The following is a 27406-nucleotide window of genomic DNA, read 5'->3' as shown; positions in this document are numbered from 1 at the left end:
GCACGTGGGAATAGGCAAATCCGTGGGGGATTTAAATATCCCCTGCGGCATTTGCATTAACATGGCTGCCGCTTTTTTCCGGCTTGGGGAAAAGCCGGAGAAAAGCGCCAGTCTAGACGTTATTCTCCGGAAATAAAGCCTTTTCCGGAGGATTTCTTATTCCTACTTTCAAATAGGAATAAGAAATCCTCCGGAAAAGGCTTTATTTTCCGGAGAATAACGTCTAGACTGGCGCTTTTCTCTGGCTTTTCCCCAAGCTGGAAAAAGCGGCAGCCATGTTAATGCAAATGCCGCGGGGGATATTTAAATATCCCCCGCGGATTTGCCTATTCCCACGTGCTACATTAGCATCCCTTTTCCGGAAAGGGGTGCCAGTGTAGACACAGCCTAGGTGTGGTAAGGAGTGATGGTGGGGGTGAGAGTGATATAGGAATAAAGGCAGGGGGACAGGAAGTGTGGGGATGTGCAGGAGAAAGAGTTAGGGACGAATGGGGGTGTAGGAATGGAGGAAGGAGGTGGGGGTAGGGAGAGGCAGTGGGAGGGGTTGAAGAGGATGGATGAGGATAGGAATGGAGGTGGGACAGGGATGAAAGGAGAGGGTTGGGCTGTGGGCCATGGAGCTCTAGGATAAGGGCTAGAAGCCCAGATTAGCCCACCAAGCTCTCTTCCCACGGGACCCACGTCTCGTTCTCAGTAAGGTGTGGGCATGTAAAACTGAGGGCTCTCCCATGGTTCCATGTCTCTCCATTGCACCCTGTCTGCATGGAGAATGTCCCAGTCACACAGCAGGAGCTCACTTGCCAGCTGGAAGGGCACATCTGGAGTGCTGCCGGACATAGAGAGTGGGGAATTCTCTCCCTACCTGGCCACTTGCACATAACCCAGCCCCTTCCCCTCACTAGTGAGCCAGGTGCCCAGGAGCACCCAGAACAAAGGGGATTCACTTGGACTTGGGCCCCATTTTACTGATTGTGTTTGGTTTTCGTTTATATGTGAGGCCCACAAGCCCACAGAGCAGTGGACCAGTGCTAGCTGCCAGGAGAGGCTCTGAACTCTGCACACAAACGAACTATTTTATTGGCGTGTGTGGCAGGAGTGGGAAGGGGGTGGGGGGAAATGGCTGGCGATTGTGGGGAATGGGCAGGATGGGCTGAGAGTGCTCGGATAGAGGGGCCCATCCAGGGGCATGGTGGGGTGGGAGCGGAGAATGGTGCAGGTGACTTGGGGTCATGGAGAGTACAGCTGGGCTCACTGCAAGATTAACTGGCTCTCTGGCCGTGAAAGCAGCCAGCGAGAAGGAGGGTTGGTGAGCATAGCAAGCAGGGGGCACAGCCCTCTAGTTCTAGTATATATGTATATTATACATATAAAACTCATCTAGAATACCCATGAAGTCTCAATATTCATTCTTTTAACACTCCCATTGTATGAAGGGCACCATAACTGAACTAATTACTGAAGAATGTCCAGACCACTGTGTTCCCTCATTTATCCCCCTCGAGTATGGAAAATTGTCCCACTCTCCCTGTTCCTCTACTTTAGCTTCCTAAGAAGTACTAGTCTTAAACCCTCATTTTGGCCTCTAGAGTAAATACTTATTAACCGCAGGCCATGTTCCTGTTTCTTAGCAGGAGGCAGCTGTCAACCCTAATCTGGAAAAGGTTTTATTTCCTGGCAATAATTTTTTTAATTGTTGCCTTATTTCCACTCTCTAATTTTGAAGGGGCAATGGAGAAGCCTTTGGTGGAGTTCATGGTTCCCCACTCGTTGGTCTTAAAGATAATTAGTTTTATGAGATGCTTCAGTCAAACCTTCAGCCATGTCACAGCTCGAAAACTGCTCTTTCCCTAGGAGGGTAATGACTTAGTAGTTAGGAAGAGAACTGATGAGCATTAGTTGGCTTAATGCTGATGTGGAAGTAAGAGAGCATGGACATCTACCTTTGTCCATTTTGTTGTTTTCTAAATTTATGATGCTTCTAATGACACGTTGTAGGGAAATCATTAAACTACTTGTACACCTTACAGGGTTCTAAATGAACTCTATCAACTCAAGTGACCTAGACATCCTTGTAGACAGCTGGATGAAGATCTCTGCTCAATCTGAGGCTTAAAAAACAAACAAACAAGATGTTAGATTGCATAAAGAACAGAGTAGTAAGCAATATAGATACTGTTATCATGCCCTTATATAAGCACCTAACCTGTATCCTTTGTGCAGTGCTGATCACCCCCTCTCCGGAAGGATATTGCTGAATTAGAGAGAGTTCAGAGAGTTGGGATGAGAATGATCAAAGAACTGGAAAATCTTTCCTCTGAAGAGAGATTGGGATTGTTTACTTTAGGAAACAGATAAGAGGGAACATGATAAAAGTATATAAAATAATTATGGTATAGTGAAAGTAGGCTGGGAACTTATCTTCTCCCTGTCTGATAACTCTAAAGCATAAGGTCAAAAATTTCAACAAAATTAAAAAGGTATGACATGTAAAACTGATAAAAAGAAATATTTTTTCACACAGTATATGATTAAACTATTGGACTTATTGCCACAGTAAGTCATGGAGGACAAGAATTTAACAACATTCAAAAAGAGAATGGCTATTTCTATGGATCTTTGAGCGTGTCAATAGTATCCAGAGTTGCCATAATTCATGAAAATAAATTTTGCAGAAGAGATATTACATTTTCTGTGTTAGAGTTTACAACAATTTCTAAATATGAGAGATTGGGATGGTAGCCAATATAGAGGACAGATAACTACACCAGTACCTCTCACTGTGGGTTCTTACATCTTCCTCTAAGGCAGTTGGAGCAGGACATTGATGAAGATGGGACATTAGACTAGATGGACCTTGGGTCAGATCCTGTCTGGCAATTCCTGTGACCGTATAAAGCCAATAACACTTTAAATTGCTATAGCACTTTGTGTTCAAAGTACCGTAAAGACAAAGTCTAATTTCTTACTAAGTAAGTAGCAGAATGTCTGTGGAATTAAATACATTTGAGCTTAGCACCAATCATTTTCAATACCTCCTGAATGTCAGGGCCTTTTTTTAGTGTCTCATTCAATTTTGCTTCTTGTATCAGCTCCAAACCTGGCAGAACAATTCAGACCAAGGGCTTTTTTTTTAAGCCATTGCATGTGGATATCAATGCTTTGATAACATCATGTGGGAGTAAACTTGTTCAATTTACCTCAGGTGAATACATCAGAGGGTGGTGTACTAAGAAGGATATGAGCTCTGCCTGGGGTCAGATTTTTGAAATCAGTTGTTTGTTTGCTGGTAGTTCTGTAGCCTGGAGTGCCACATGGACCTTTCTGAAAATCTGATATGAACACAAAATAAGAAGCTGTCAGCACGTTGTCTTTGGTAAAAGGAGCAAGACTGCAGTGATGACCTGTAATACACTGTACTCTGAGATCAATGACTGAGAGATGTAAAAAAGACGCTGACATCTAAGAAGAATGTGCGAGAATGGGAATTTAAAGGCCATTGGCTGAAATCTATTGGCCAAGTCCTTAAGTTTTTCCTCGGGGCCTGATTCTTCTCTTATTTAAGATGGTTTTACATCAGTGTAACCTTTTGACCATAATGGAGTTATTCCTAATTTACTGTTACATAAATTAGTATAGACTCAGACCCTCAGAATTTATTCAATCCTTAGCCAGGTGAACTCCTGTTGACTTAAAGGGCTTGATTCTCTTTTCATAATAGTGTAACTTGAGAGTAATTCCTGCAACATCAACGGATTTACACCCACATAAAACTGGGGTCAGTGAGATCAGAATCAGGACAATGAGTTCAATAGTTAAATATCAGAGGGGTAGCCGTGTTAGTCTGAATCTGCAAAAGCGACGAGGAGTCTTGTGGCACCTTATCGACTAACTGAAGTGTAGGAGCATAAGCTTTCGTGGGCAAAGACCCACTTCGTCAGATGCAGGTAGTGGAAATTTCCAGAGGCAGGAATAAATATGCAGGCCAGGATCAGGCTGGAGATGACGAGGTGGATCCAATCAAGGAGGATGAGGCCCACTTCTAGCAGCTGATCTGGAGGTGTGAATTCCAAGAGAGCAGAAGCTGCTTTTGTAGTTAGCGAGCCATTCACAGTCTTTGTTTAATCCAGAGTTGATTGTGTCAAACTTAAAGATGAACTGTAGCTCAGCAGTTTATCTTTGAAGTCTGGTCCTGAAGTTTTTTTGCAGTCATGATTTTATAGACTTCTATCATAGCCCCCCTTAGTATCATCTTTTCTAAAATGAAAAGTCCAAGACTTTTTAATCTCTTCATATGAGACCCATTACAAACCCATTTTTGTTGCCCCTTTCTGAACCTTTTCCAATGCCAATATATCATTTTTGAAATGAGATGACTACATCTATATGCTGTATTCAAGATGTGGGCGTACCATGGTTTTATAAATGGTAGAGTTTTCCTTTTCAGAATTGAGACCAGCTCAAAAGATTTACTGTACAGTTCAGATTTTGAGTCAGAACACTGAATTGTTTGTTAATGAGAACACGTTTAATCCAGAATCTCCTGCTTTTAGGGTGCATGACTTCACAGGTTTTTCTGAATCTGAGCTGACTACAACAGAAGACTCTTTCAATAGGCCAGATCTTGAGAGTTATCAAACAGCTGCTGAGCAAACCTGGTGGTGCCAGACCCTGAGCTGGTGTAAATGAAAATACCTCTACTGGTTTTTACCAGCTGACTTATAAAGGGATTTTTCCCATTGACTTCAGTGCCAATCCTTTAAAAGCTCAATCAGAGCGGTGGGTGCTTAAAATCTCTCTGGATTTGGCCTCTGTTAACAAAATAATTTTACCTTATTCCCTTTGCCCCGATGGCAATATTTTGGCAAAAAAAAACAATTAAAACTTCATTTTTTATGAGTGGCTGCATGGTATCAGCATTTTCACTCCGCACTGATAATACTGAACGGGCACCACTCTAATCAGTTAGATAAATAGCATACCTCATAAAAATGTTAAATATTTATCTGTCTGATAGACTGCAATAACTCTGCCTTTTGGGTACATAATACATATCTGATAAGTTTGTATTACCAAATAAGAGACTGGTTTGAAGCCCAGCCCATTGGCTGCAGTGGACTTTGGATCAGAGCCGAAATCAGTAACTCCAACAGGTGGGTCTCTGTTGAAGAGCTTGACCTTGGTCCTACTGGCACTGTTAACTGAGGTTTAAGTGTTTAGGATACAAAGACTGTAGAAAATATAGATATATTAGCCATATTTTGATGGTGCCCCTCTCTCCTATCTTTCACGTGTTTCTGATCTCCTGGGGCTGGCCACAGAGCAGCCAGAGTAGTCCTCAGTGTGAGTTAGAGTTTTACACTTGGATTCTATGACTCTGTGGAGTTGCAAGAAATTCCAGAATCAAGGCCATGGTGCACATGCGTACACTCAGAGGAGACAGCTGCGGCATTCCCTCTAGTCTAGTCAGAAGCAGAGGGAGAAAGTTAACTCCTTCCTGGCAATCTTTGGTTGAGATATACACATGCTATCACACTTTCCCCTGGGAAACACACACACGATGTTTAGTAATCACCAGCACCCATCACCCTAGGTTCAGAGCCTTACTTTAAAATCTTGGGACATTATATGCCTCTGAGCATGAGGCTGTCTCCTATCCTCTCCTCTGCAGGTGAGTACCTCTGTTTGATCTGCTCATCAGCCCATTCCCATGGCATCAGTTCCACTTGAAGAACTGGAACAGTGACTGATGTCCTGGCCTTAGAGCAGCAGCATGGAACACGCTAGCAGAGTCAATGGCTACTTCCACAGCTGCCCTCCAATCTTTCCTGATCCAGACACAGGAGCATTTATGGAGCTAGTATAGATGATGCCTGTGTAGCTTGCTGGCCTGAAGAAAACAGAAGTGCCATAATGAGCCCTACTCAGCAAATCTCATTTTAGTTTTCCTTCCCAGCTCACACACCAAGGTATAGAACAGAGATGCTAGTTAGAAACATCCTCTTGTTATCTCTTTAAGTATCTGGAATATACAGTAATGTTCTTTAATGTCTCGTTGGTAAACTGCTTGTGTCTGGAAAAAAGCAAAACCACAGCTGTGTGCTTGGGGAACTAGTTTAGAGCTGAATTTCTCTGAACTTTTGCCAAGCAGCACAAGAAACAAACAGAACACGATTTCTGCTGATCCAGCATCATGGAGTCTTTGCCAAACTTCCTGTGAGGACTTGTGAAAGCAATATAAAATCTGTTTCTGAAATGGACGTCTTGTCATCCTTAAAACAAGCAGTGGGAATAAAATCAGAGGCTGCTTGCAGTGCAATTAGCAGCCATTCGAAGGGTACACAAAACTTTGTGTAGCACTATGTACTTCTATAGTATTTTCCATAGTAAGGTTTTAAATATTAATGATTAAAATAGAAGTTTATAAATAATTAAAACAATAACTCTGAGGCAAACCTTAAAGTCTATGAGTCTATTTAACTGTGGGGTAGATGTTTGAGCTTGAAATCAAGGACCCTGTGAGGTGAGAGAGTCCAAGAGCTTGGGCTGCAGCTTGAGCCCCATGAGCATAAATCCTATGTCATGGGGCCAGCCGCAGTGTCTAACTGCAGTGTAGACATACCCAGCAGTTTGACATGTCTGAGGTAAAAATAAAAACAACAAATGGTCTGGTAGCACTTTATAGACTAACAAAACATGTAGATGGTATCATGAGCTTTTGTGGGCACAGCCCACTTCTTCAGATGACCGGAGTCTTGAGTTTAGGATGTGCAGACCCAAAATAAATAGGGGAGAAAAAAGAGGGGGGAAGGGAAAAAAAGGAAGAGGGCAGCAAACAAGGAGCAGGAGGTATGAAAATATCAAAGGGAAAAACAAGTAGGCAGAACTGGTAACCTATAAGCACCTAAAGATTGGATAGTTAAAAGAAGCAAATAAGGATCAAAGGATAGCAATTAGATAGGAAAGGAACTAACACAAGAATCTACACAAAGAGCTGTTGGCACCTTCATTGAATGTTAGATTAATAATGTCCCAGCCATCCATTACCTCGATTGAGGAGGTCATCAGTGTGAGAATTGAATTTGTGGATGAAATCTAATTCCAATCCCTCTCTGTGTATTTGGTTTGTAGAATTGGTTTGTGACAAGACAACCACCTGGAGATCTTTTAAAGAGTGATTAGAGAGACTGAAGTGTTCTCCAACAGGTTTCTGTATGTTCCCTTTATGTATATCTGATTTCTGTCCATTGATTCTTTCCCGTAGGGACTGTGCAGTTTGTCCAATATATATAGCAGTTGGGCATTGCTGGCATTTGATGGCATAGTTCAAATTACTGGATGTGCAGTTAAATGAGCCTTTGATTTGGTAGCTTATGTTGTTGGCTCCAGTGATGAATTCGCTTGTATAGATATGTGGGCAGAGTTGGCACCGTTGTTGATTGCAGGGCGGGGTTCCTGGATGCTTATGATGTGGTTGTGTAGCATGGTGTCACATTATTGGATTCTAAAGATCACTGTTGCACCCATGGGGAGGGGGGTGTCTGCCCCAAAAGTTTGTACTAATGGGGTCATGTGAGGTATCACATGAAATGTTATGTTCTCCTGATTCTGTATATGCTATTCATGTACTTGTATAATGTCTGTATGTGAAGTTATAATTGTGTACTCTGTGTTGATGCTGGAAGGTTCTCTGTCTGAGGCAGAGCAATGGGCAAAGAATGTTCAGCTAGTGGCTATGCTAATTATTGGCTCCAGAGACAATAGATCTCTAAGTGCCAGAAACACTCCTGAGGAATGTCTGGATACCTGCAAGCCAGCCAGAATAATGGTTACTGACTTGGGACACAAGGATAGGTCACTGGACCATGTGGCCTGCTCTGGCCAGGAAGATGCCAGGGGAGGTATATAAGTGCATGTGACACCCTCCATCTTGTCTTGAGTTCAGCTCCTGATCCCAGATTCAACCTTGCAGAGAACAACAAGCTGTGAAGAATCGTGGGCCCATCCTGACCTAGGATGTACACCAGAGACTTTTAAGATAGCAGTTTATGACATCTCTGCTAAAAGCCTGTATCAAGAACTGGGTGATTCGATGCATGTAATGTATTTTCTTTAACAACCTTACTCTCATGCTTTTTCTTCTTTTAGTATAAACCTTTAGATTTTAGATTCTAAAGGATTGGCTCAGCATGATCTTGTGGGTAAGATCCAGAGTATAAATTGACCTGGGAACTGTGGCTGGTTACTTGGGACCGGAAGAACCGATTTGGGGAAAGTGAGATTGGGTTCTATAACCCCCCACCTGTGTGTTAGGCCCAGGGCTGACTGGGGCACAGGAAGAGCTGGGGTGTCAGATTGGGGCACAGGAAGAGCTGGGGTGTCATAGCCTGGTGAGGCTTCTTGCTGGCCAGATTGGCAGCTGAAGTGCTCTGTGTGACTGGTTTGTGGCCTATTTGGGAAGGGCCTCCAGTCAGGGGCTATAAGGAGCCCCGAGTTTGAGCAATTCACCCTGAGCGGACACTCCCAGCTCTGCTCAGACCCGACCTGGTCCGTCACAGTCAGGGCTGCTTACAGCCCCAGACTGGAGACCTTCCAAACAGGTCACAAACCAGTCACACCGAGCGCTTCAGCTGTCGATCTGGCCAGTGAGAAGCCTCATGAGTGAAACCCCTCTGACACCCCAGCTCTTCCTGTGCCCCAATCAGCCTCGAGTTTTGAGCAATTCGCCCTGAACGGATGCCCTCAGCTGCACTCAGACCCGGCCCAGTCCGTCACACGTGGTGACCAGAAAGTTTCAAGTTGGGGGGTTGTCTGTAAGCGAGAATAGCACCTTCCATTCCCCTGGCTTCTATCAAGTCCCTTCTTATTAGTGCGGTGCAAGCAGGTGCCCTGAGGTGTGCTCTGGCAACGTGCATTGGGTACAGCCCCACTTAAGATCTCCATACATCCTGCTTCTCACTCAGGTGCCATTGCTTTCAATGGTCTCCACATCTGCCAGTTATGGGCCAGATTTGTCCACAGGGACCAATCAGTCCTTATTTAATCAAATCCACATTGCTTCCAATCTGAATATTGCATTAATTAGGTCTGGGTCTTGTAACTTTGAATTTATATAGTAATGACTTCATGCCCTGGTGCTTATTCACAAAGAGTGCATCAGATCCACAACCCTTATAGTTCAAAAAATATTTAATCTCTGTCTCCCAACAGTTCTGCCTCAGTGACCCATGGCTCTAGGAAATGAAAAGTTGTTTTTCTTTGTTAGGTAAGGTCCCATGGGAATCAAGACTAGGGGAAAAACAACTGAGGAGAGTTGGCAGTTTTTCAAAGGGACATAGTTAAGGGCCCAAAAGCAAGCCATTCCTCTGCGTAGGAAAGATAGAAAATATGGCAAAAAACTTCCTTGGCTTAACCACAAGATTTTGTATGATCTAAAAATAAAAAGAGTCATATAAAAAATGGAAACTAGGACAAATTACAAAGGATGAATATAGGCAAACAACACAGGAATGCAGGGGCAAGATTAGAAAGGCAGAGGAACAAAATGAGCTCAAACTAGCTATAGGAATAAAGGGAAGCAAGAAGACTTTTTATAAATACAATACCAAGGACAGGGGAGGCCCACTGCTCAGTGAGGAGGGGGAAACAGTAACCGGAAACGTGGAAATGGCAGAGTTGCTTAGTGACTTCTTTGTTTTGGTCTTCACTGAGAAGTCTGATGAAGGAATGCCTAACACAGTGAATGCTAGTGGGAAGGGAGTAGGTTTAGAAGATAAAATAAAAAAAGAACAAGTTAAAAATTACTTAGAAAAGTTAGATGCCTGCAAGTCACCAGGGCCTGATGAAATGCATCCTAGAATACTCAAGGAGCTGATAGAGGAGGTATCTGAGCCTCTAGCTATCATCTTTGGAAAATCATGGGAGACAGGAAAGATTCCAGAAGACTGGAAAAGGGCAAATATAGTGTCCATCTATAAAAAGGGAAATAAGAACAACCCAGGAAACTACAGACCAATTAGTTTAACTTCTGTGCCAAGGAAGATAATGAAGCCAGTAATTAAGAAAATCATCTGCAAAGCACTTGGAAGGTGGTAAGGTGGAAGGGAACAGCCAGCATGGATTTGTAAAGAACAAATCATATCAAACTAATCTGATAGCTTTCTTTGATAGGATAACAAGTCTTGTGGATAAGGGAGAAGCGGTGGATGTGGTATACCTAGACTTTAGTAAGGCATTTGATACGGTCTCGCATGATATTCTTATCAATAAACTAGGCAAATGCAACTTACATGGGACTACCATAAGGTGGGTGCATAACTGGCTGGATAACCATATTCAGAGAGTAGTTATTAATGGTTCTCAATCCTGCTGGAAAGGTATAACAAGTGGGGTTCCGCAGGGGTCTGTTTTGGGACCGGCTCTCTTCAATATCTTCATCAACGATTTAGATATTGGCATAGAAAGTATGCTTAATAAGTTTGCAGATGATACCAAGCTGGGAGGGGTTGCAACTGCTTTGGAGGATAGGGTCATAATTCAAAATGATCTGGACAAATTGGAGAAATGGTCTGAAGTAAACAGGACGAAGTTTAATAAGGACAAATGCAAAGTGCTCCACTTAGGAAGGAACAGTCAGTTTCACACTTACAGAATGGGAAGCGACTGTCTAGGAAGGAGTATGGCAGAAAGGGATCTAGAGGTTATAGTGGACCACAAGCTGAATATGAGTGAGCAGTGTGATGCTGTTGCAAAAGAAGCAAACATGATTCTGGGATGCATGAACAGGTGTGTTGTGAGCAAGACATGAGAAGTCATTCTTCCACTCTACTCTGCGCTGGTTAGTCCTCAGTTGGAGTACTGTGTCCAGTTCTAGGCACCTCATTTCAAGAAAGATGTGGAGAAATTGGAGAGGGTCCAGAGAAGAGCAACAAGAATGATTAAAGGTCTAGAGAACATGACCTATGAAGAAAGACTGAAAGAATTGGGCTTGTTTAGTTTAGAAAAGAGAAGATTGAGAGGGGACATGACAGCAGTTTTCAGGTATCTAAAAGGGTGTCAAAAGGAGGAGGAAAAAAACTTGTTCATCTTGGCCTCTGAGGATAGAACAAGAAGCAATGGGCTTAAACTGCAGCAAGGGAGGTTTAGGTTGGACATTAGGAAAAAGTTCCTAACTGTCAGGGTAGTTAAACACTGGAATAAGTTGCCCAGGGAGGTTGCGGAATCTCCATCTCTGGAGATATTTAAGAGTAGGTTAGATAAATGTCTATCAGGGATGGTCTAGACAGTATTTGGTCCTGCCATAAGGGCAGGGGACTGGACTCGATGACCTCTCGAGGTCCCTTCCAGTCCTAGTATTCTATGATTCTGTTGAGAGCTGCTTTTCATTTCTGGCACCATTTCTATGGTTGAAAAGTGAATGTTTCCACCTCATTGTGAAAACAATAACAGTGACACTCCTGCCTAAGAGCTGCATTTACTAAATTTCAGGTTAGGTGCAAAATATGTCATTTGTTTGAGAAGCAATTATTTCATGAATATATGCTCACCTTTCAGCATTGGCCTCACTCTGCTTTATACTAAAAGTAGCAAATACAAAGGTATTTTGAATGTTATAGGGAAAAGATATCTCAACTATGTCCAGTATCATTCTCCAAAAGGATTGTCTAACCTTCACCTTCCATGAAGCATTGGCCTCCTTTATTCTTTTAAAAAGTTTTTACTGATTTTGTTTTCTAAACAGAAAATTCAAAGTTGAGAGAACCATTATACAATAATACATACTTATGGCCAAGGTATTACATGTTGAATCTTGGTTCTGTTGAATGCACTGTTGAAAACTGCCATCTGGTTGGAAATGTTTATTGTGTATAAAGTACCTGTGATAATTGTCAGTGTTTCTAGTATAAATAATGTTCTTGGGGCGTGAGTCCTTGAAGTCAAATCCTGCTCCCCTGATTCCCTAATGGATGAGGCCGCAAACACTGCGGGGAGCATGAAAAACACCAAAGTCCCTTTTACATCACAGAACAGTGTACTATGGCTAATCTGTGTGGGCCTGTGGAGAGGAATTTATGGGCTGTGTATCACAGATCCACGGACCTAAAGCCTTACATGTGTGGGATAAGAGGCTTTACATCACAGCCCACATGTGCTGTAGTATGGAGGAGAACTGGGCCGTACTTAAAGCCTTTGGACTGCAGCTTTGGACAGAGAGTTCTGGATTTGTCCCTGAGCTGTATACGTCTACTTATTAATTGCAGGTGAAATCTACTTGTGAAATCTTACTTTGTTGACTATCTCCCATGTTAGGAATTCTCAGGTTCCAAAGTCAGAGTTCATCCATGACAGTCATTTTAAAAATGTGGCAGTCAGACTTTATCTCTGATTGATATTAAAGTCCATAGGCCAAATGAGTTACTCGTTAGGTAGTAATAGAGTCACATGGGCTGAAAGAAAAGGCTGGGATTTAAAGGTTAACTTACCTGTCTGAATGCGCATGTGTGTGAAATTGCAGAGTTGATAGAGAAATAGTCCCAGGCTTTTTCTGCACCCCAATCTTTACATCATAAAACAAAATAAACATCATAAGGGTTAAAATTTCTTGCCCCATTATTATCTGAAATGACAAAACCTACAAACTGGAAAATACAAGTTTCCTAGTTTAACCACCTTTTCTCCGGCAGCATTTCTGACTCCCAAAAGTTTTGTTTAGAAAGGGGGAAACATTACAGCTATGGTGTAGTCTTACTAATAGTAATATGGTACCATTTTCTTAACACATTTATCACTGTCTGATCAAATTTTAATATTTAAAACATTCTTAATAGAATCAGTTGTATTAATAACTGATGTGGATTCCCCACAAACTGGCAGATTTCTTCAATTCATTACAGAGAACCAAAACAATTTCAAAGATAAAACCATTCTGAGGTCTCCAAAACTGCAAATCTCAGTTTTGTCAAAGCAACTCTTTGTGAAAAATCTCATTTGCCACTGAAGATGCAATAATGTATGTTACAATTCGTGATCAGATTATATATTTACACAAACATATATACATACCTCTATTACAGTGAATACCCATATAAAATGACATTATCTATGTATCTTACATGAATAATCTGTGTCCTTTCTTTACTGGGTGGGGTTTCTCTGAAGGTCTACCATTCGCATCCTGACTCAGCCATTGCCTGCTGAATTTTTAAGATAAGTGAAAAAAAGTAAACATCAAAATGTTTAGCATTGAAAATGGTTTCACCTCATAAGGCTGCAGACAATACTTTTCAAACACTAAAACATTGGCCGTCTGTGGTTTTTTTGGACTGACAAAACAGAAAAAATAGATTTTTAAAAAGAAACTACCGCTGTTAGAAGAAAAAAGCTAGCACTGAGTTCCTGTTTTGGGAGCACAACTGTTCAAAGGAGATAAAAATAAGACAACCCATTGTTGACCTCACACCAGTATAAATAGGGAGTACCTGCACTGATGTCAGTAGAGTTAACCAGTATAAAACTTGTGTATGGGAGATTATGATCTCACCCAGAGTTTGAAAAGCAGAACAAACAACTGAGTAAAAGTAAATGTATATCTTGTGCTAGCTGCACATTTCTTTTGAAAAAGCTAATGATAACAAAAGAACAAGCTGATCCCTTTGTCTTATAGATGTAGCCAATTATGATCGTCAATGTTCTTAAACATCTCAGTAAATAAGTTACAATTTTCTGAACATTGCATTTTAAAACTATCATTCTGACTATCACTAAATCTGCACTTCTCTCTTTCTGCACTGAAATAGAAAACTCAGATGGCTGGAGGGGAGAGTGAACTGAGACTGACCTCCACCATCACTAACACTATGAGGCATATCTCTTACTTCCCTCTGTAAACAATTTAAACTGCAATCTGAAACCTGGAATCTCTTCAGTCTAAACTGTTATTGAGGGTTTTACAAAATAAATATTTCCTGTTACTTAGCAGCATATTTCTGGTTTGCAGTAGGCAGTGGTGTCAGCAAACAAAGGACGGGGGAGGAAAGGCAATTCAGCTGAGGAGGGCCTCTCCACTTGTCCCCAATGTGACTCCACATTTCCCAGGACCCCTACTCTCTTCCCCCATCACATTTTACCAGGAAGGGGCAGAGCTGGGGGGCAGTATAGCAGTTGCTGACAGTTCTCCTCCTTTCCCTCCTGTCCCTCCTAGTCCCTGCCCCTTGACAGAGCTGCCACCCCTGTGTACAGGACTGGAAGTTCTCCTCATTTCCCAACTGAGAGGCAGTGGGGAAAGGAGCAGAACCCCCAACCCCAGCCCTGTACACAGACACAGCGGCTCCTACTGGGCTGCCATAGCACTACCTGTTCCACCTCCAGACCCCAGCCCTGGACAGTGCACATAGAGACTCTCCAGCCAGTGGAGGGGCTGTGGATGGCCAGCCGGGAGTCTCTGGTACACTGTACTGGCTAAGAATAACTTGTCAGTATGGCATGTGACAGATCGGATCACAGAGATCCTCCCTTGAGACTGTCATCCAATTGGCCAGTCATGCCACTGTGCCCACATATCTGCCCTCCAGGCACCCCTACTGCCCTGTCCTGCTGACCCAGTGCAATTTAGAGCAGCTTCAGTGCTGATGGTCTCAGTGGTTGTTGCTACCCTGAGGAATAGCCAGAGCTCTGTGGCACATCAGCCACATCCTCTTTTCCCCAACCACGTCCACCTCCCTGGATGTAGGCAGGATGGCATAGAGATGTCTCCCCACCCCATGCAGGGATTCCCTATGTTAGGAGAACTCCTTAGTGGCCGAACCACCGGCTTGATAGCCCCATTGTGCTGATGGCATACGTGTAAAAAAGCTCAATGATTAATTGTGCCCAATATCGTACATAGTTAGTATTTGCTTGTGTGTATGATGTTACGGGCTTCCTAGTAAACTAGGCAGCATGGTAGAGCTGAGAGTGATGTATGTATGGTTCTTGCAAGGTTGGCTGCTCTGCTGAGAAAAACTCCTTTGTCTCTTTTAGGGCATGAAGAAAAGCTGAGCATAACTGGAAGGATGCTCCAGACAGAAGCTTTGAATGTGGGGGAGAGAAGCAGGCTGGGATGGGGCACAGAAGAAAGAATCTAAAGAACATTGAGAAACAAAGTAACACAAACAAACTGTAGAGACAGGAAAGAAAATTGTTCCTATAAAATTAAAGGAGAGGGTGTAGAATAGTAGCTAAAGCAAGCGCACACAAGAGAGATGAGAGTTTATAATGGGGTGGTGTCCCAGTGAGTGTACACGTGCTCATCATTTTTTGTCTGCTCACAGTGCGCCTTGCTGCTGTGAGCAGGCTGGTCTTTGGTGACTTAGTCCCCCAACCTAGTTACACACAGGCATGTGCAAAACAGACAAAATAAACCCTTTCTGGGGTATACTGGGGTATACTGTCTAACTGGGCCTATCTCGAACCTAAATAATAGTCTTTCACAGTCCAGCAGGGGCCATCAAGATCTCCTGCCTTTGGCAACATCTCCCAGGCTCTTGTCCTCAGTATAGCCAACAGGGCTTATCTCAGCATCCTTATGGGCCAGATTATATGCAAAAATTCCTGCTCTGGGCTGGAGCAACACCCCCAGGACTTCCTCAGTGAGGAGTCTTCACCTGTCTTATAGCTCTCTCGCCCTGATTCTCCAGCTGGGTCAGTCTCAGTTCAGCACCCTTCTGCATTGGGGTCCAAAGAGAGCGGTAACATTACCACAGATAGTCCTTTCTCTAGACCTGCCTAAATCCCCTTTTCTCAGGGCCTACCCACTTCCCCAGGAGCTGTTCGGGGGGAACACAGGCAAGCCCATTACTTTTAACTGCATTTTTCAGGGCTACTTTCCCACAGCCTTTACTTTTCAAATCCCAGCAGCCAGCAGGGGAACCTTCCTTGCTCCACCAGTCTCCACTAGCAGCGGCTCTACCCAGACTTTCAGCTCCTGCAGCCAGCCAGGAACACCAATTGCTCCCTCTGTCCCTGCAGCTCCTTTTATGGAAACCTGCTGGACCCTGTTTAGCTGCTCCCTGTGGCCCCTTTCCTGAGTGGCTGCATCCCACACAGCTGCTCTAGGAAGCTTAGAGAGCCCTCTCCATTGTCTTTTCTGGGGCGGAATATGGCAGGGCTATGAGACCGCTAGCAGGAGGCCTCAAGGGTAAATCCACTCCATCACATGGTTCTAAAGGAATTCAGTAAAGAAATCAGGCATGTTTAAAAAGAGCTCACCATAGATTGTTAAAAATTGATTAGCTACCAATAGACACGTACCATATGTGATGTTCCAAACAACAGTAAAGAACATTTTTTGGCGGAGGATAGGGAGTTTTGTGGGGGATGACAGCTTGGTGGCTTGTGATTTCTGGAAGTACAGTAAAACTCCAATGGTCTGGTATCTGACAGTCAGGCACTCCTGATGGTCCGGCACCATCAGGAACCCGGAAGTGCTCCGCAGCCGGACCATTGGAGCTGCTCTGCCCCTAGCTTCCCAGATTCAGCCGCTGCTAAAACTTACCAGCGGCTGAATTGGGGAAGCCGAGGGCAGAGCAGCTGGGGCGCTGCCGGATAGGTACCGTAGCGCTGCCCCTCGGGGCTGCGGGACCAACCCAGCAGCACCCCAGCTGTCCCCGATTCAGCCGCTTCTGAAACTGACCAGCAGATGACTCCAGGAAGCCCGGGGCAGAGCAGCTCTGTCTCGGGCTTCCTGGAGTCAGCTGCTGATCACTATCAGCAGTGGCTGACTTGGGGACACCTGGGGCAGAGAAGCTGGGGTGCTGCCGGGTTGGTCCAGTAGCGCCGAGGAACGGCGCTGCGGGACCAACCCGGCAGCACCCCAGCTGCTCTTCCCCAGGCATCCCCAAGAGCAGCTGGGGTGCTGCCGGGTTGGTCTCGCCGCGCCAAGGGTCAGTGCTACCAGACCAACCCCGCAGCACTCCAGCTGCTCTGCTGCAGGCGTCCCCGATTCAGCCGCTGCTGAAACTGACCATCAGCGGCCGAATCAGGGATGCCTGGGGCAGAGCCGGACTATCGGAAGGGGGGGCTATGAGGGGTCTGGGGTGGCATCCCCCCACCCCACCCCAGACCCTTCATAGCCCCCCCCCCTTCCGATAGTCCGGCATATCTGATAATCCAGCACCTCCTGGGTCCTAAAGGTGCCGGATCATCGGAAGTTTACTGTACTTAGATTTTTTTGAATTGATAGCAAACATAAACTAAGACCTTTACATGGAGTAGCACCTTACATCACATTCACCAAAATAAATAAAGTGCTGGACAGCACATCTTCTTTTTCCTGAATTAAATTCTATCTTGTGGGTGGACTGGTATAAACATCCATCATCCAGCTGTCCCAAAGTGGGACAATTAGGAGGGTAAAGCAGGAGGAAGAAGGAAAGAAATCAAAGCTATGAAAGATGAAGAAAAAAAAAAGATAGAAAGACAAACAAAAATATAAACGAATAAATAACAAACTAACCTATCAAAATAGGGAGCAGATGATCAGATTATCCCTTTGTGGGAATGCTTGGTTTCTCTTAATTGATATACAACATTTGGAGCCCACAGTAGTTGATGCCTTAAGCCAGGTCTACACTAGACCCAGTAGGTCGGCTTAAGGTATGCAACTCAAGCTACATAGACTATGTAGGTGGACTGGGCTTAACTTAAGCCAGGGGTGAGGAACCTCACGTCCAGGGGCTGCATTTGATCCCCAGCTCGCCTGGATCATCCCCTGAGGCTCAACCTCCCTCCTCCCCTCCACTGGGGAGGCCATACTGATGCGCCAACACCCTCCGCCCCGCTGCCCCACTATGGGGCTAGGGCACACAAAATCTACTAGGCTGGGGCCTTCTAGGCTCTAGTGTGCGAGGAGAATGTGAGGAGTGTCTTTTTTCTTCTTAGTCAGGCACCTTCTCAATTGTGTGTGACTCCTGACTGATTTTTCTGTGGGTTCTCCACCGTCTTAAGCTGAGCATGATGGCATCCCCACAGCAGGAGGCCAATGGGAGTAAACACTCCTGTTGGCTTCTCTTACTCCTCACAAAAGCAGGAATACTGGATGCCAGCGGAAATGTCCTCTGAGTTTGCTTTAGCGAGTCTTAACTAGACTTGCTAAATTGAACTCCAAAAAAACAATTGCGACAGCATCGATCTTCTGCAGAGTGAACACAAGACCTTAGTTGTCTTTGAGTCAGCTTGATTACATACCATTGAGAATGCTGTTCTTTTATTAAGAATTAAACTCATAATCATATTGAACTTTTAGCTGCATTTTTTAAAAAACAACTGAATACTATCATGAAAGGACTTGTCATTTCTAAAGCAAGTCAGTGAATTAGAACACAAGTAGAGGCATGGTAGACAACTTCTAGCCCTTAATTCTAGTCTAAACAGATCCATGAACAAGATATTATTTAATTTTACTGCACTAGGAAATCCGCTGTACCATAAGAGGGGAAACAGAAGGTACATACATTTGATTTTAAATCACAAAGGATCCAAGCTATCTCTGGATCAAGAACTGAAACTGGTAACAATTATAACAATATCTTTGTTAAACAAACTCAGCAGGAGTTTTGGTTTGGTTTCAAGTTTGTAGCAGGTCAGAGGAGAAATGATGAAGAGAAGAGAGTAAAACATTAAAATTTCTTGGACAAAGCGATGAAATTGCTCAACTGATATAGTTGGCCAAATCTATAGCATGAAGTAAATTGACATAAATTACATCAATTTTCACCCACTGAAGATCAGGACATTCTGTTTTCCTCAGATCATATTTGAAAAATTAATTAGTCAGAATGTTTTCCCCATCACTGCTGTTGTGGTAGAAGGTGCTGCTATGTAATAATGTGTGAATACTATAACCAGGTTATTGTGGTGTTTACTGTACAACTGTAATGCTTAACTGGCTGTTGGGAAAACAAGCAGTAATGGAAAAATGACTTGAAAGAGACATTTATCTGCAAGGGTATGTCTACACTACCACCCTAGTTCGAACTAGGGTGGTTAATGTAGGCAACCGGAGTTGCAAATGAAGCCCGGGCTTCGAATTTCCCGGGCTTCATTTGCATATTGCCGGGTGCTGCCATTTTTAAATGTCCGCTAGTTCGGACTCAATGCCCGCGGCTACACGCGGCACGAATTAGGTAGTTCGGATTAGGCTTCCTATTCCGAACTACCGTTACTCCTCATGGAACGAGGTGTACCGGTAGTTCGGAATAGGAAGCCTAATCCGAACTACCTAGATCGAGCCGCGTGTAGCCGCGGGCACAGAGTCCAAACTAGCGGACATTTAAAAATGGCGGCACCCGGCAATATGCAAATGAAGCCCGGGAAATTCGAAGCCCGGGCTTCATTTGCAACTCCGGTTGCCTACATTACCCTCCTAGTTCGAACTAGGGTGGTAGTGTAGACATACCCCAAGGGACAAAACAAGAGCCATTTGCTTTGCTGTTCTATCTCTGATCCCTTGGGATATGTCTACACAGCTGTGGATCGAAATGTAACGGATTCGCTATTCCGACATCCCCATAAACCTCATTATACGAGGGATAAGGTACATTTCAGAATAGCAACTTCTTTTGAAATAACATTGAAATAAGCCATGCAATTTATACAGCGCAAATCACGTAGCTGATTTCAAGGTAAGGGTAGTGGGTAGATGCACCCTAACACAGTTAAAGTAGAAGCAGTTATTCCATCTGTGGACAGGGAGTGGTGCCACAAGATAAAGGAGCAGCAGCCAAATGGCCATTAAAGCTTTGCAAGTGAGAACATATGAACATGTCATAATAGCCACACATATGTAAATTGACATAACTCCACTGACTTAAATAACTTTATGGGAAAGTTTACAAATATGCTCTTTTATTGTTAACTCTAGACATACAGCTGTAATAGCTTCAAGTTGCTGGCTTCAGAGTTACAGGGTGTGGAATGGGTTGGTTTACTGGAGTTTATAGTGCCTGTGATGGATATTGAAATTCTGTGCAGTAGCTTCAGGGACCACTGTAGTATATTTATGAATTATTTACATGTGACCATATTCTACTCCATGGAAGTTATCACAACTCCTCCAGAAATTGAAAATATGGAGGGGTGTTTACCATAGGGATTCCAGAGAAGCACAGCCCTTTGGAGTGTTTAATCAGTGATTCTCAATCAGGGAGCCAAGGCTCTTGGGGAGGCTGTAAGCAAGTTTCAGGGACTGCAAAGCAAGGCCAGCATTAGCTTCACTGGGGCCCAGAGTGGGAAACCAAAACCTTGTCGCATGGGGGTGAAACCTAGAGTCCCAAGCCCTGCCACCACAGGCTGAAACTGAAGCCTAAACAATGTAGCTTTGTAGGGGTACCTATGGCATGAGGCCCCAGGCAACTGCCCTGTATGCTACCCCTTAACACCAGCCCTGTCTTTTATATGCAGAAAACCAATTATCGTAGCACAGGTAGACCGTGGCATTTTTATAGAAGGGGGGGATTAAAAAGTTGAGAAATCCTGGTTTATGTATACTTGTTTAGACTTGGTTTTCCAAAATTAGAAAACAGCAACTACAAAGACTTTAGGTATAAAAGAATGACCTGGAATAGACTTGTGGTCTTCCTTTTGATTCAGCAGAGAGGACCTTGGGTCCTAAGTGGATCTCAGCTCTAAAGAGCTTGAAGGGGTGTTGGCCTTCCAGATTCACCAGCTGGAAGTTGAGTAATTTGTTTAAAAGTCAAGAACGTTTTATTGTTTTATGTTTTCTCTGAAATGCTTTTGTCCTATGAACAAACATAGTTTGCTTTGGAAGAGTTGTGTGGTAACTTGTAATGGTTGATCCACACTGGTCATTGTTCTCAGAGAAAACACAACCCGGAAGCTGGTCATTAGCAGATTGGCTTGCTGTGTGGCATTGTGTATGGTACAGTGTATGGTAGGGGGCTGTGCAGCCCTTAAACCCTAGTCAGAAAGAACTGGGACATAGGTTCCTGCCCAGCAAAATGTTGGAGACTTGAGACCTGACAAGGCACTCCTTGAGGAGGAAACCTTCTGGCTGTGTCTAGACTTCCCTTATTTTAAGAGGAATAAGGGATCTTTCAGAAAAGGCTTTATTTTCTAAAAGATCAGCGTCTAGACTGGCGCTTTTTTCCGGCAAAGCTCCGAGACGGAAAAAAGCAGCAGCCATGTTTATGCAAATGAAGCAGGGGGGATTTAAATCCCCGCTTCATTTGCAATTGAGATATCTAATTTGCATCCCTTTTACGGAAAAGGGATGCAGTCTAGACACAGCCGGGGGCTGTGTCTACACTGGCCACTTATTCCGGAGAATCAGCCGCTTTTCCGGAATAACTTGCCAGCTGTCTACACTGGCCCCTTGAATTTCCGGAAATGCAATGACGATCTACTGTAAAATCATCAGTGCTTTTCCAGAAAAACTATGCTGCTCCTGTTCAGGCAAAAGTCCTTTTCCGGAAAACTGTTCTGGAAAAGGGCCAGTGTAGACAGCACAGATTTCTTTTTCACAAAAAAGCCCCGATCGCGAAAATGATGATCGGGGCTTTTTTGCGGAAAAGCGCGTCTACAGTGGCACGGACGCTTTTCCGGAAAAAGTGCTTTTCCGGAAAAGCATCCTGCCAATGTAGACATGCTTTTTCCAGAAATACTTATAACGGAAAACTTTTCCGTTTTAAGCATTTCCGGAAAAGGGTGCCAGCGTAGACGTAGCCTAGGTCTGTAGGAGAATTCTCCACTCAACTGGACTATCAGTTCTCAAGGAGATGGAGTACCTACACTGACTGAAAAAACTTTCCCATGTGTGTAAATAGCATCTACAATGAAGCCATGCATCATTTTAAGTGTAGACAAACCCTGTCAAGGTTTATATCTACAAGTAGATGCTCTTCAACTCTAGTCTCCTTCTCCTGGTAGAATAAAGTGCTGTCAATGGACGTGGTGCTCTGAGCTGTTGTGGCTACAGGGGAGAGGAGTTAGGCACAGATACCAAGGTTGGTGATAGGATCATGGGCAGCAGGGAGACTAGCCCCTTGCTCTGCTCAGACCCTTGCTGAACAGCGGATAAAACAAGATTAAAGTTGAAAAAACAGCAGGAAACTTTAAACAAGATGGACATAATGAAGATGGAGACGGTTTTCTGCAGTGTAATCCCTGCGACTGGAGGTAAAGCAGCAGCCATGCAGGCTGCAGAGTGGAGCTGGAACAGGGACTGCGCTGGGTTGACGCTGGTGGACTGAGCCTCATTTACACCTATCGCGCCCCTAGATGCAGCATCTTCAGTCCTCCCCCCCCCCTCCTGTTTTCTGCGGAAATGAAACTTTTCACCCACTTTTAACTTTCAGGCACCCCCAGACCCGAGCCTCCTGTGCCCCACTGGGAATCGGGCCCTGCGCGTGGAAATTCGCTCGGGGAACAGATACCAGCCGCTGCGAGCGCAGAGACCGCGAACCAACCTATCCAGCAGCCGCCTAAACCGGAGTCAATGAACCCAGCCCCGCAGCCCCAGAATGCACCGCGACTCGTGGCCACGACTACAACTCCCAGCGGCCCCTGGGTCAGCAGGTCCCAAGCGCCCTGGTGCACGAAAGGTCACCGCACCGTCACTTCCGGTAAGCGAGGCAGGCCGGGAATGCGAGTCGCGATTGGCCGGCGCCCGCCCCGCTTTTTCGGCGAGCTAGGGAGCAGGAAGCGACAGAGCCGGCGAGACTGGGCCAGGGGCTCCTCGCGGTGAGTACCCAGCGGAACAGCCATCCCCCTTCGGGGCGCGCGCGTCTCCGGGTGCGACCCCCGGCCCGGAGGGGGATTGAAAAGGGATCATTTAATGCGCGCTTTGATGACGTAATAACGACTACAGGGCCCGAGCTGCCGCCAGCTGCCGGGCTCGGGCTTGTCCCTCCACCAGCGTGGCGCTGGGGGCCCTGCCGCGCCCAGTCCCCACTCGTGGCAGCCCGGCAGCCCGTGGTTCTTTCGCCCAGCTATCCGCGACTCGCGGGCGCTCCGCACTGCCTAGGCCTTCCGCCTTCCCCAGCCTCTGGCCCTTGGCAAGCGCCTATTGGCTCCCTCCTCCTCCGTGTGTCGCTCCTTCCCTGCGATTGGCTGGAGTATTTTTGATTGGCACCAAGACTTGCCCATTGAGGTTGGGTATTGAAGTCATGTGACCACTGCGGGGCTCAGGCGCTGCGGTTCGAACGTCTCTGAGAGCTCCGTTCTTTGGGCAGGAGGCAGGGGCACTGTGCTCCCTTGTTGGTGCGGGAAAGCCCGACCCCACATCGGGCTGCTGCGTGGTGGGCCGAGATGTGTCCTGCCCCGCTGTGCTCCATCCCCTTGGGGAGTCACAAGGCAGAGGGCTTGTGGCATGTTCTGGATCCGCTCGCCGTGCTGCATTCCTCCTACACGCACAACAGGGTGGGGACCTAACACAGCCCTGCTCGCCTCATGCTACACTCACAGTTGGACAGAATGTGTCATCTTCTGCCTCTCTGGTCCATTCTAGGGATGGGAACTAGTGATTAATTTACTAGGCCAGTATTGACTATTCATCTAGTCCATAGGGGACTCTTGTATATTTCAAAGCTGGCACTCTGCACAGAGAACAGAGCCTGGAGTCCCCAGCTGACCCCAGGTTCAGTGTGTGCTGTTGCTTTGAAATGCCAGGGGAAGCCCAGGATCAGCTAGGGACTCCCCAGCTGACCCCATGCTCCCTGCAGCATTGCCTCTTTGAAGTACTCCTCCTCTTCTTCCCCCTTCTCTATTAGATAGAGGCAGCAAGGGGTGAGGAAGCAACTAGTCAACTATCGGATAAGCACTTGCTTATTGGACAGTTGATTAGTCCTTAACAACCCTATTCCATCTCCACTGCAAGGGGACAACACAAAAGGAAACGCTGTGAACAACCTCCTCTCTCATCCAGCTCCTTCATGCGGGGGTATGATGTAGAATGAGAATGACCTCCCCCGTCCATCTGATGGCAGATGATGGTGCAGAGAAAAATGTACTAGCTACTGCCTTGCTCCACTTTACCTCTGAGGGGGAGGCTTAGGAAGGTGATGCATATCATGGAAACCAAGGGATGTTTTGCTTTGGAAGAAGGCACTATCGAAGTTTATCAAGTATTCTTAATACTAAAATACCAACCTAGAGTGTGCACACACATTCAGTCTCTAGAGGTGTATCCATGCATCTGACTGGTTTTTACCCACAAAAGCTTATGCCCAAATAAATCTGTTAATCTGCAAGTTGCCACAGGACTTTTCTTTTTTCTTTCTTTCTCTTCCCCCCCTCCCCCCCCAATAGAATGAGGATATAACTTGTCTAATCCTGCCCAATGCTCCTGCGCATCCAGAAATATAATCTACGCTATCATGTGCCGAAAGTGTCCGTCTGCTATGTACATTGGACAAACATCTCAGACACTTCGCCAAAGGATTAATGCCCACAAAACAGATATCAGACAAGATCACAAAGAGAAAACAGTTTCTTGCCACTTTAACCAGAAAGGACACTCTCTAAATGACTTAGCCACCTGCATTCTGCTACAAAGACCTTTTACATCTGCACTTGAAAGGGAATCCTCTGAACTGTCATTCATGTTAAAATTCGACACTTACCAACAAGGACTTAACAAGTCTTTGAACTTTCTCACCCATTACCAAGACAGTTTCCCCAATTATCACCTGTAATACCATTAACTCACAAACATCCCACTCTCCCTACCTTTAATATCAGCAATTCACAGACACTTACCTTCCTTCCTCCCCCTTCCCACCCCCCCGCATCTCCCTTCTGTTCTGCAATGTGATTTGTCCTTTTCATATTTGTTCATTTTTTTTAAATTGTATCCTTTGGTATATATGGTTGTGACTACTTTCTTCCACTATTTGATCTGAGGAAGTGGGTCTGGCCCACGAAAGCTCATCATCTAATAAACCATCTTGTTAGTCTTTAAAGTGCTACATTGTCCTGCATTTTGCGTAGACGAGACTGTAATGCGTTGTCCTCTGCCATATGCTTTTTTGAGGGGTTGCAGGAGAGAATATGGCCTTGCATATGATTATGCTTGGCCTGCCTCCTGTCTTCTGGAATTGAGCCCACTGTGATAGGATGAGGATGGCATAGTGAGCTCAGAGTCTTGGGCTGCGACTAGACTGGCAAGTTTTTGCGCAAAAGCAACTGCTTTTGCGCAAAAACTTGCCAGCTGTCTAGACTGGCTGCTTGATTTTGCGCAAAAGCATTGACGTTCTACTGTCCGAAATCAGTGCTTCCTGCGCAAATGCTTTGACGTTCCCATTTGGGCAAAAGCCCTTTTCCAGAAATGTTTTTGTGCAAGAGGGCCAGTGTAGACAGCTAAAAACTGTTTTGCGCAAAAAAGCCCCGATGGCGAAAATGGCGATTGGGGCTTTCTTGTGCAAAACTGCATCTAGATTGGCATGGACGATTTTCCGCAAAAGCACTTTTTGCAGAAAAGCGTCCGTGCCAATCTAGACGCTCTTTTACGCAAATGCTTTTAACGGAAAAACTTTTCCGTTAAAAGCATTTGCGGAAAATCATGCCAGTCTAGACATAGCCTTGGTGTTTAATGTGAGCATATGTTCACATAAAGCTGAAGATGGCTGTAATAAATGATTATAGGTTAGCTTGATGTGGTTCTTTGCCATTGTGTCAACATCACTGCGCAATTCGGTGCAATGCTCTTCTTTTGGAAGAAACATTTGTAATTCTAATTAATTTATCAGTGTAAGATTTGTTTGTTTTTTCTTTTTGATTAGCATACAGTTCTTAGTGAGTAACAGTAGTTCAGATAGATCTGCTATTAAAAAATATGTTATTATTGGCTACTTGGCTAATGCTGCTTGTGCATCCTGGCTTTTGAGCTAATAGATAGCTTCTACATAATAGCTACATTTTATTCATTGATCACAAAATGATTTATTTTGCCATCATTACTTCTGTGACTTTTAGCAATTTCTATCTATATTTATTTATAGATCTAGACTCTGAGTTTCAACACACAGTATTTCTTCCAATGATGCTCGTCTTCTGTCTTTCAGGTTAAGAGATTCATTCTTTTAGTTTATTTACAATTTTCCATTTTAGCATATAAATTAGGGATGTAAAAGGTTAACCAAGTATATCTGGTTAACCGGTGGGGGTTGGAGCAGCTCCCTGCCTGCCACAGACAGGGGCTACTCCCTTCGATAGTGGGACTCTTCTTGAGAATTCATTTTATACAGAAAGCCAAGAGTTAGGTGCAGGGACTTATTCCAGATTTCTTCACTTCTGTGTACCACAGAATTCTGCTTAAAGAGAACCTTAAAGGGAGATTGCTACCAAATTTGCAGTCCATATTGATCAATTTCACAAACAATAAATTGCACGAATTGAGCTATTTAATTACAACACTGAAATTTCAGGTGTATAGAGGACCTGGCCCAAAAAGCAGTTGGGGGCGTATTGTGGTTCTGCTACCCTTACTTCTGCGCTGCTGCAGATGCAGTGCTGCCTTCAGAGCTTGGTAGTTGGAGAGTAGTGGCTGCTGGCTGGGAGCCCAACTATCAGCATCAGTGCAGAAATAAGGATGGCATGGTATGGTATTGTCACTGTTACTTCTGCACTGCTTCCTGCAGAACTGGGTCTTCAGTCAGCAGCCACCACGCTCTGGCAGCACAGTTCTAAAGGTAACAGCTCAGGAAAAAAGATGGCATGGTATGATATTGCTAACTTTACTTCTGCACTCCTGGTGTCAAGACACTGCCTTTACAGCTGGGTGCCTGGCTAGCAGCTATTGTCCTCAGGCTACCCAGCTTTGAAGGCAGTGCGGAAGCCCTTTTGGGTCAGGCTTCAATATGAGAAATTCTATTTCCTCCATCCCCCATGAAATCAGTATAGTATAGAGTAAAAGCACAGAAAGATTTCACAGGGGGAGACCAGATTTGTGTTTCATGGCTTTAAATTTGGTAGGGCCCTAGTTATTACCACATTTCTCTAGTAAATGGCCCCTTTTTAAACACTGAATTTAATTAAAGCAATTAAGCTCATTAATTCATGTTTGTATGGCACACTGAAGATGTAAAACAGGGTGGCCAATTTCAGGATTCAGAAATTGTATGGAGGGCCAGGTTGTGACCTGCCCCCTATCCAGCTCCCCACCCCTAACTGCTGCCCTGGACCCCATGCCTCCTATTCAATCTCCACTTCTCCCTGTCTGCTGACTGACCCCAGCACCCTAATCCCTGCCCCCTAAGGAACTCCTCCCCTTTGCTGACCACCCCAGAAAATACCCGTTTCCTATCCAAACCCTCTTGCTCCCTCCCCTGACTACATCACCCAGAGAACTGGGGCATGCAGAGCTGCAGCCATGCTCTCTGGCCCAGAGCATCCGGGTTGGTGGTAAGGATGTTAAGTA

At 44.8% G+C, this 27406-nt stretch overlaps 1 protein-coding gene and 1 long non-coding RNA gene across 7 annotated transcripts in view; one reads left to right on the top strand and one right to left on the bottom strand.

Moving 5' to 3' along the window:
• The window catches only part of ZBTB35 (zinc finger and BTB domain containing 35), a 61733-nt gene that overhangs the window by 5692 nt on the left and 28635 nt on the right, over positions 1 to 27406 (top strand). For 4 of the 6 annotated variants that reach the window (XM_089779401.1, XM_075932488.2, XM_075932490.2 and 1 more), the window contains exon 2: positions 22347 to 22731. In XM_089779401.1, the coding sequence (XP_089635527.1) occupies positions 22487 to 22731 (245 nt within the window). In that variant the 5' untranslated portion in view covers positions 22347 to 22486. Of the gene's footprint in view, positions 1 to 22214; positions 22732 to 25482; positions 26052 to 27406 lie in introns of those variants that run through there. The other 2 variants (XM_089779400.1, XM_089779402.1) reach the window with 2 other exon arrangements.
• Positions 353 to 13314, bottom strand: LOC106733096 (uncharacterized). Its single transcript, XR_001369349.4, has 5 exons — positions 13110 to 13314; positions 12480 to 12553; positions 3198 to 3329; positions 2204 to 2314; positions 353 to 2108 (listed from the first exon to the last, which is right to left on the bottom strand). It is a non-coding gene; the product is annotated as an uncharacterized LOC106733096 (long non-coding RNA).

This window comes from Pelodiscus sinensis, chromosome 6 (assembly GCF_052426305.1).
Source record: "Pelodiscus sinensis isolate ZL-2025 chromosome 6, ASM5242630v1, whole genome shotgun sequence".
In the NCBI taxonomy this organism is placed as follows: Eukaryota; Metazoa; Chordata; order Testudines; family Trionychidae; genus Pelodiscus; species Pelodiscus sinensis.
This window is presented reverse-complemented; position numbering and strand designations above follow the sequence as displayed.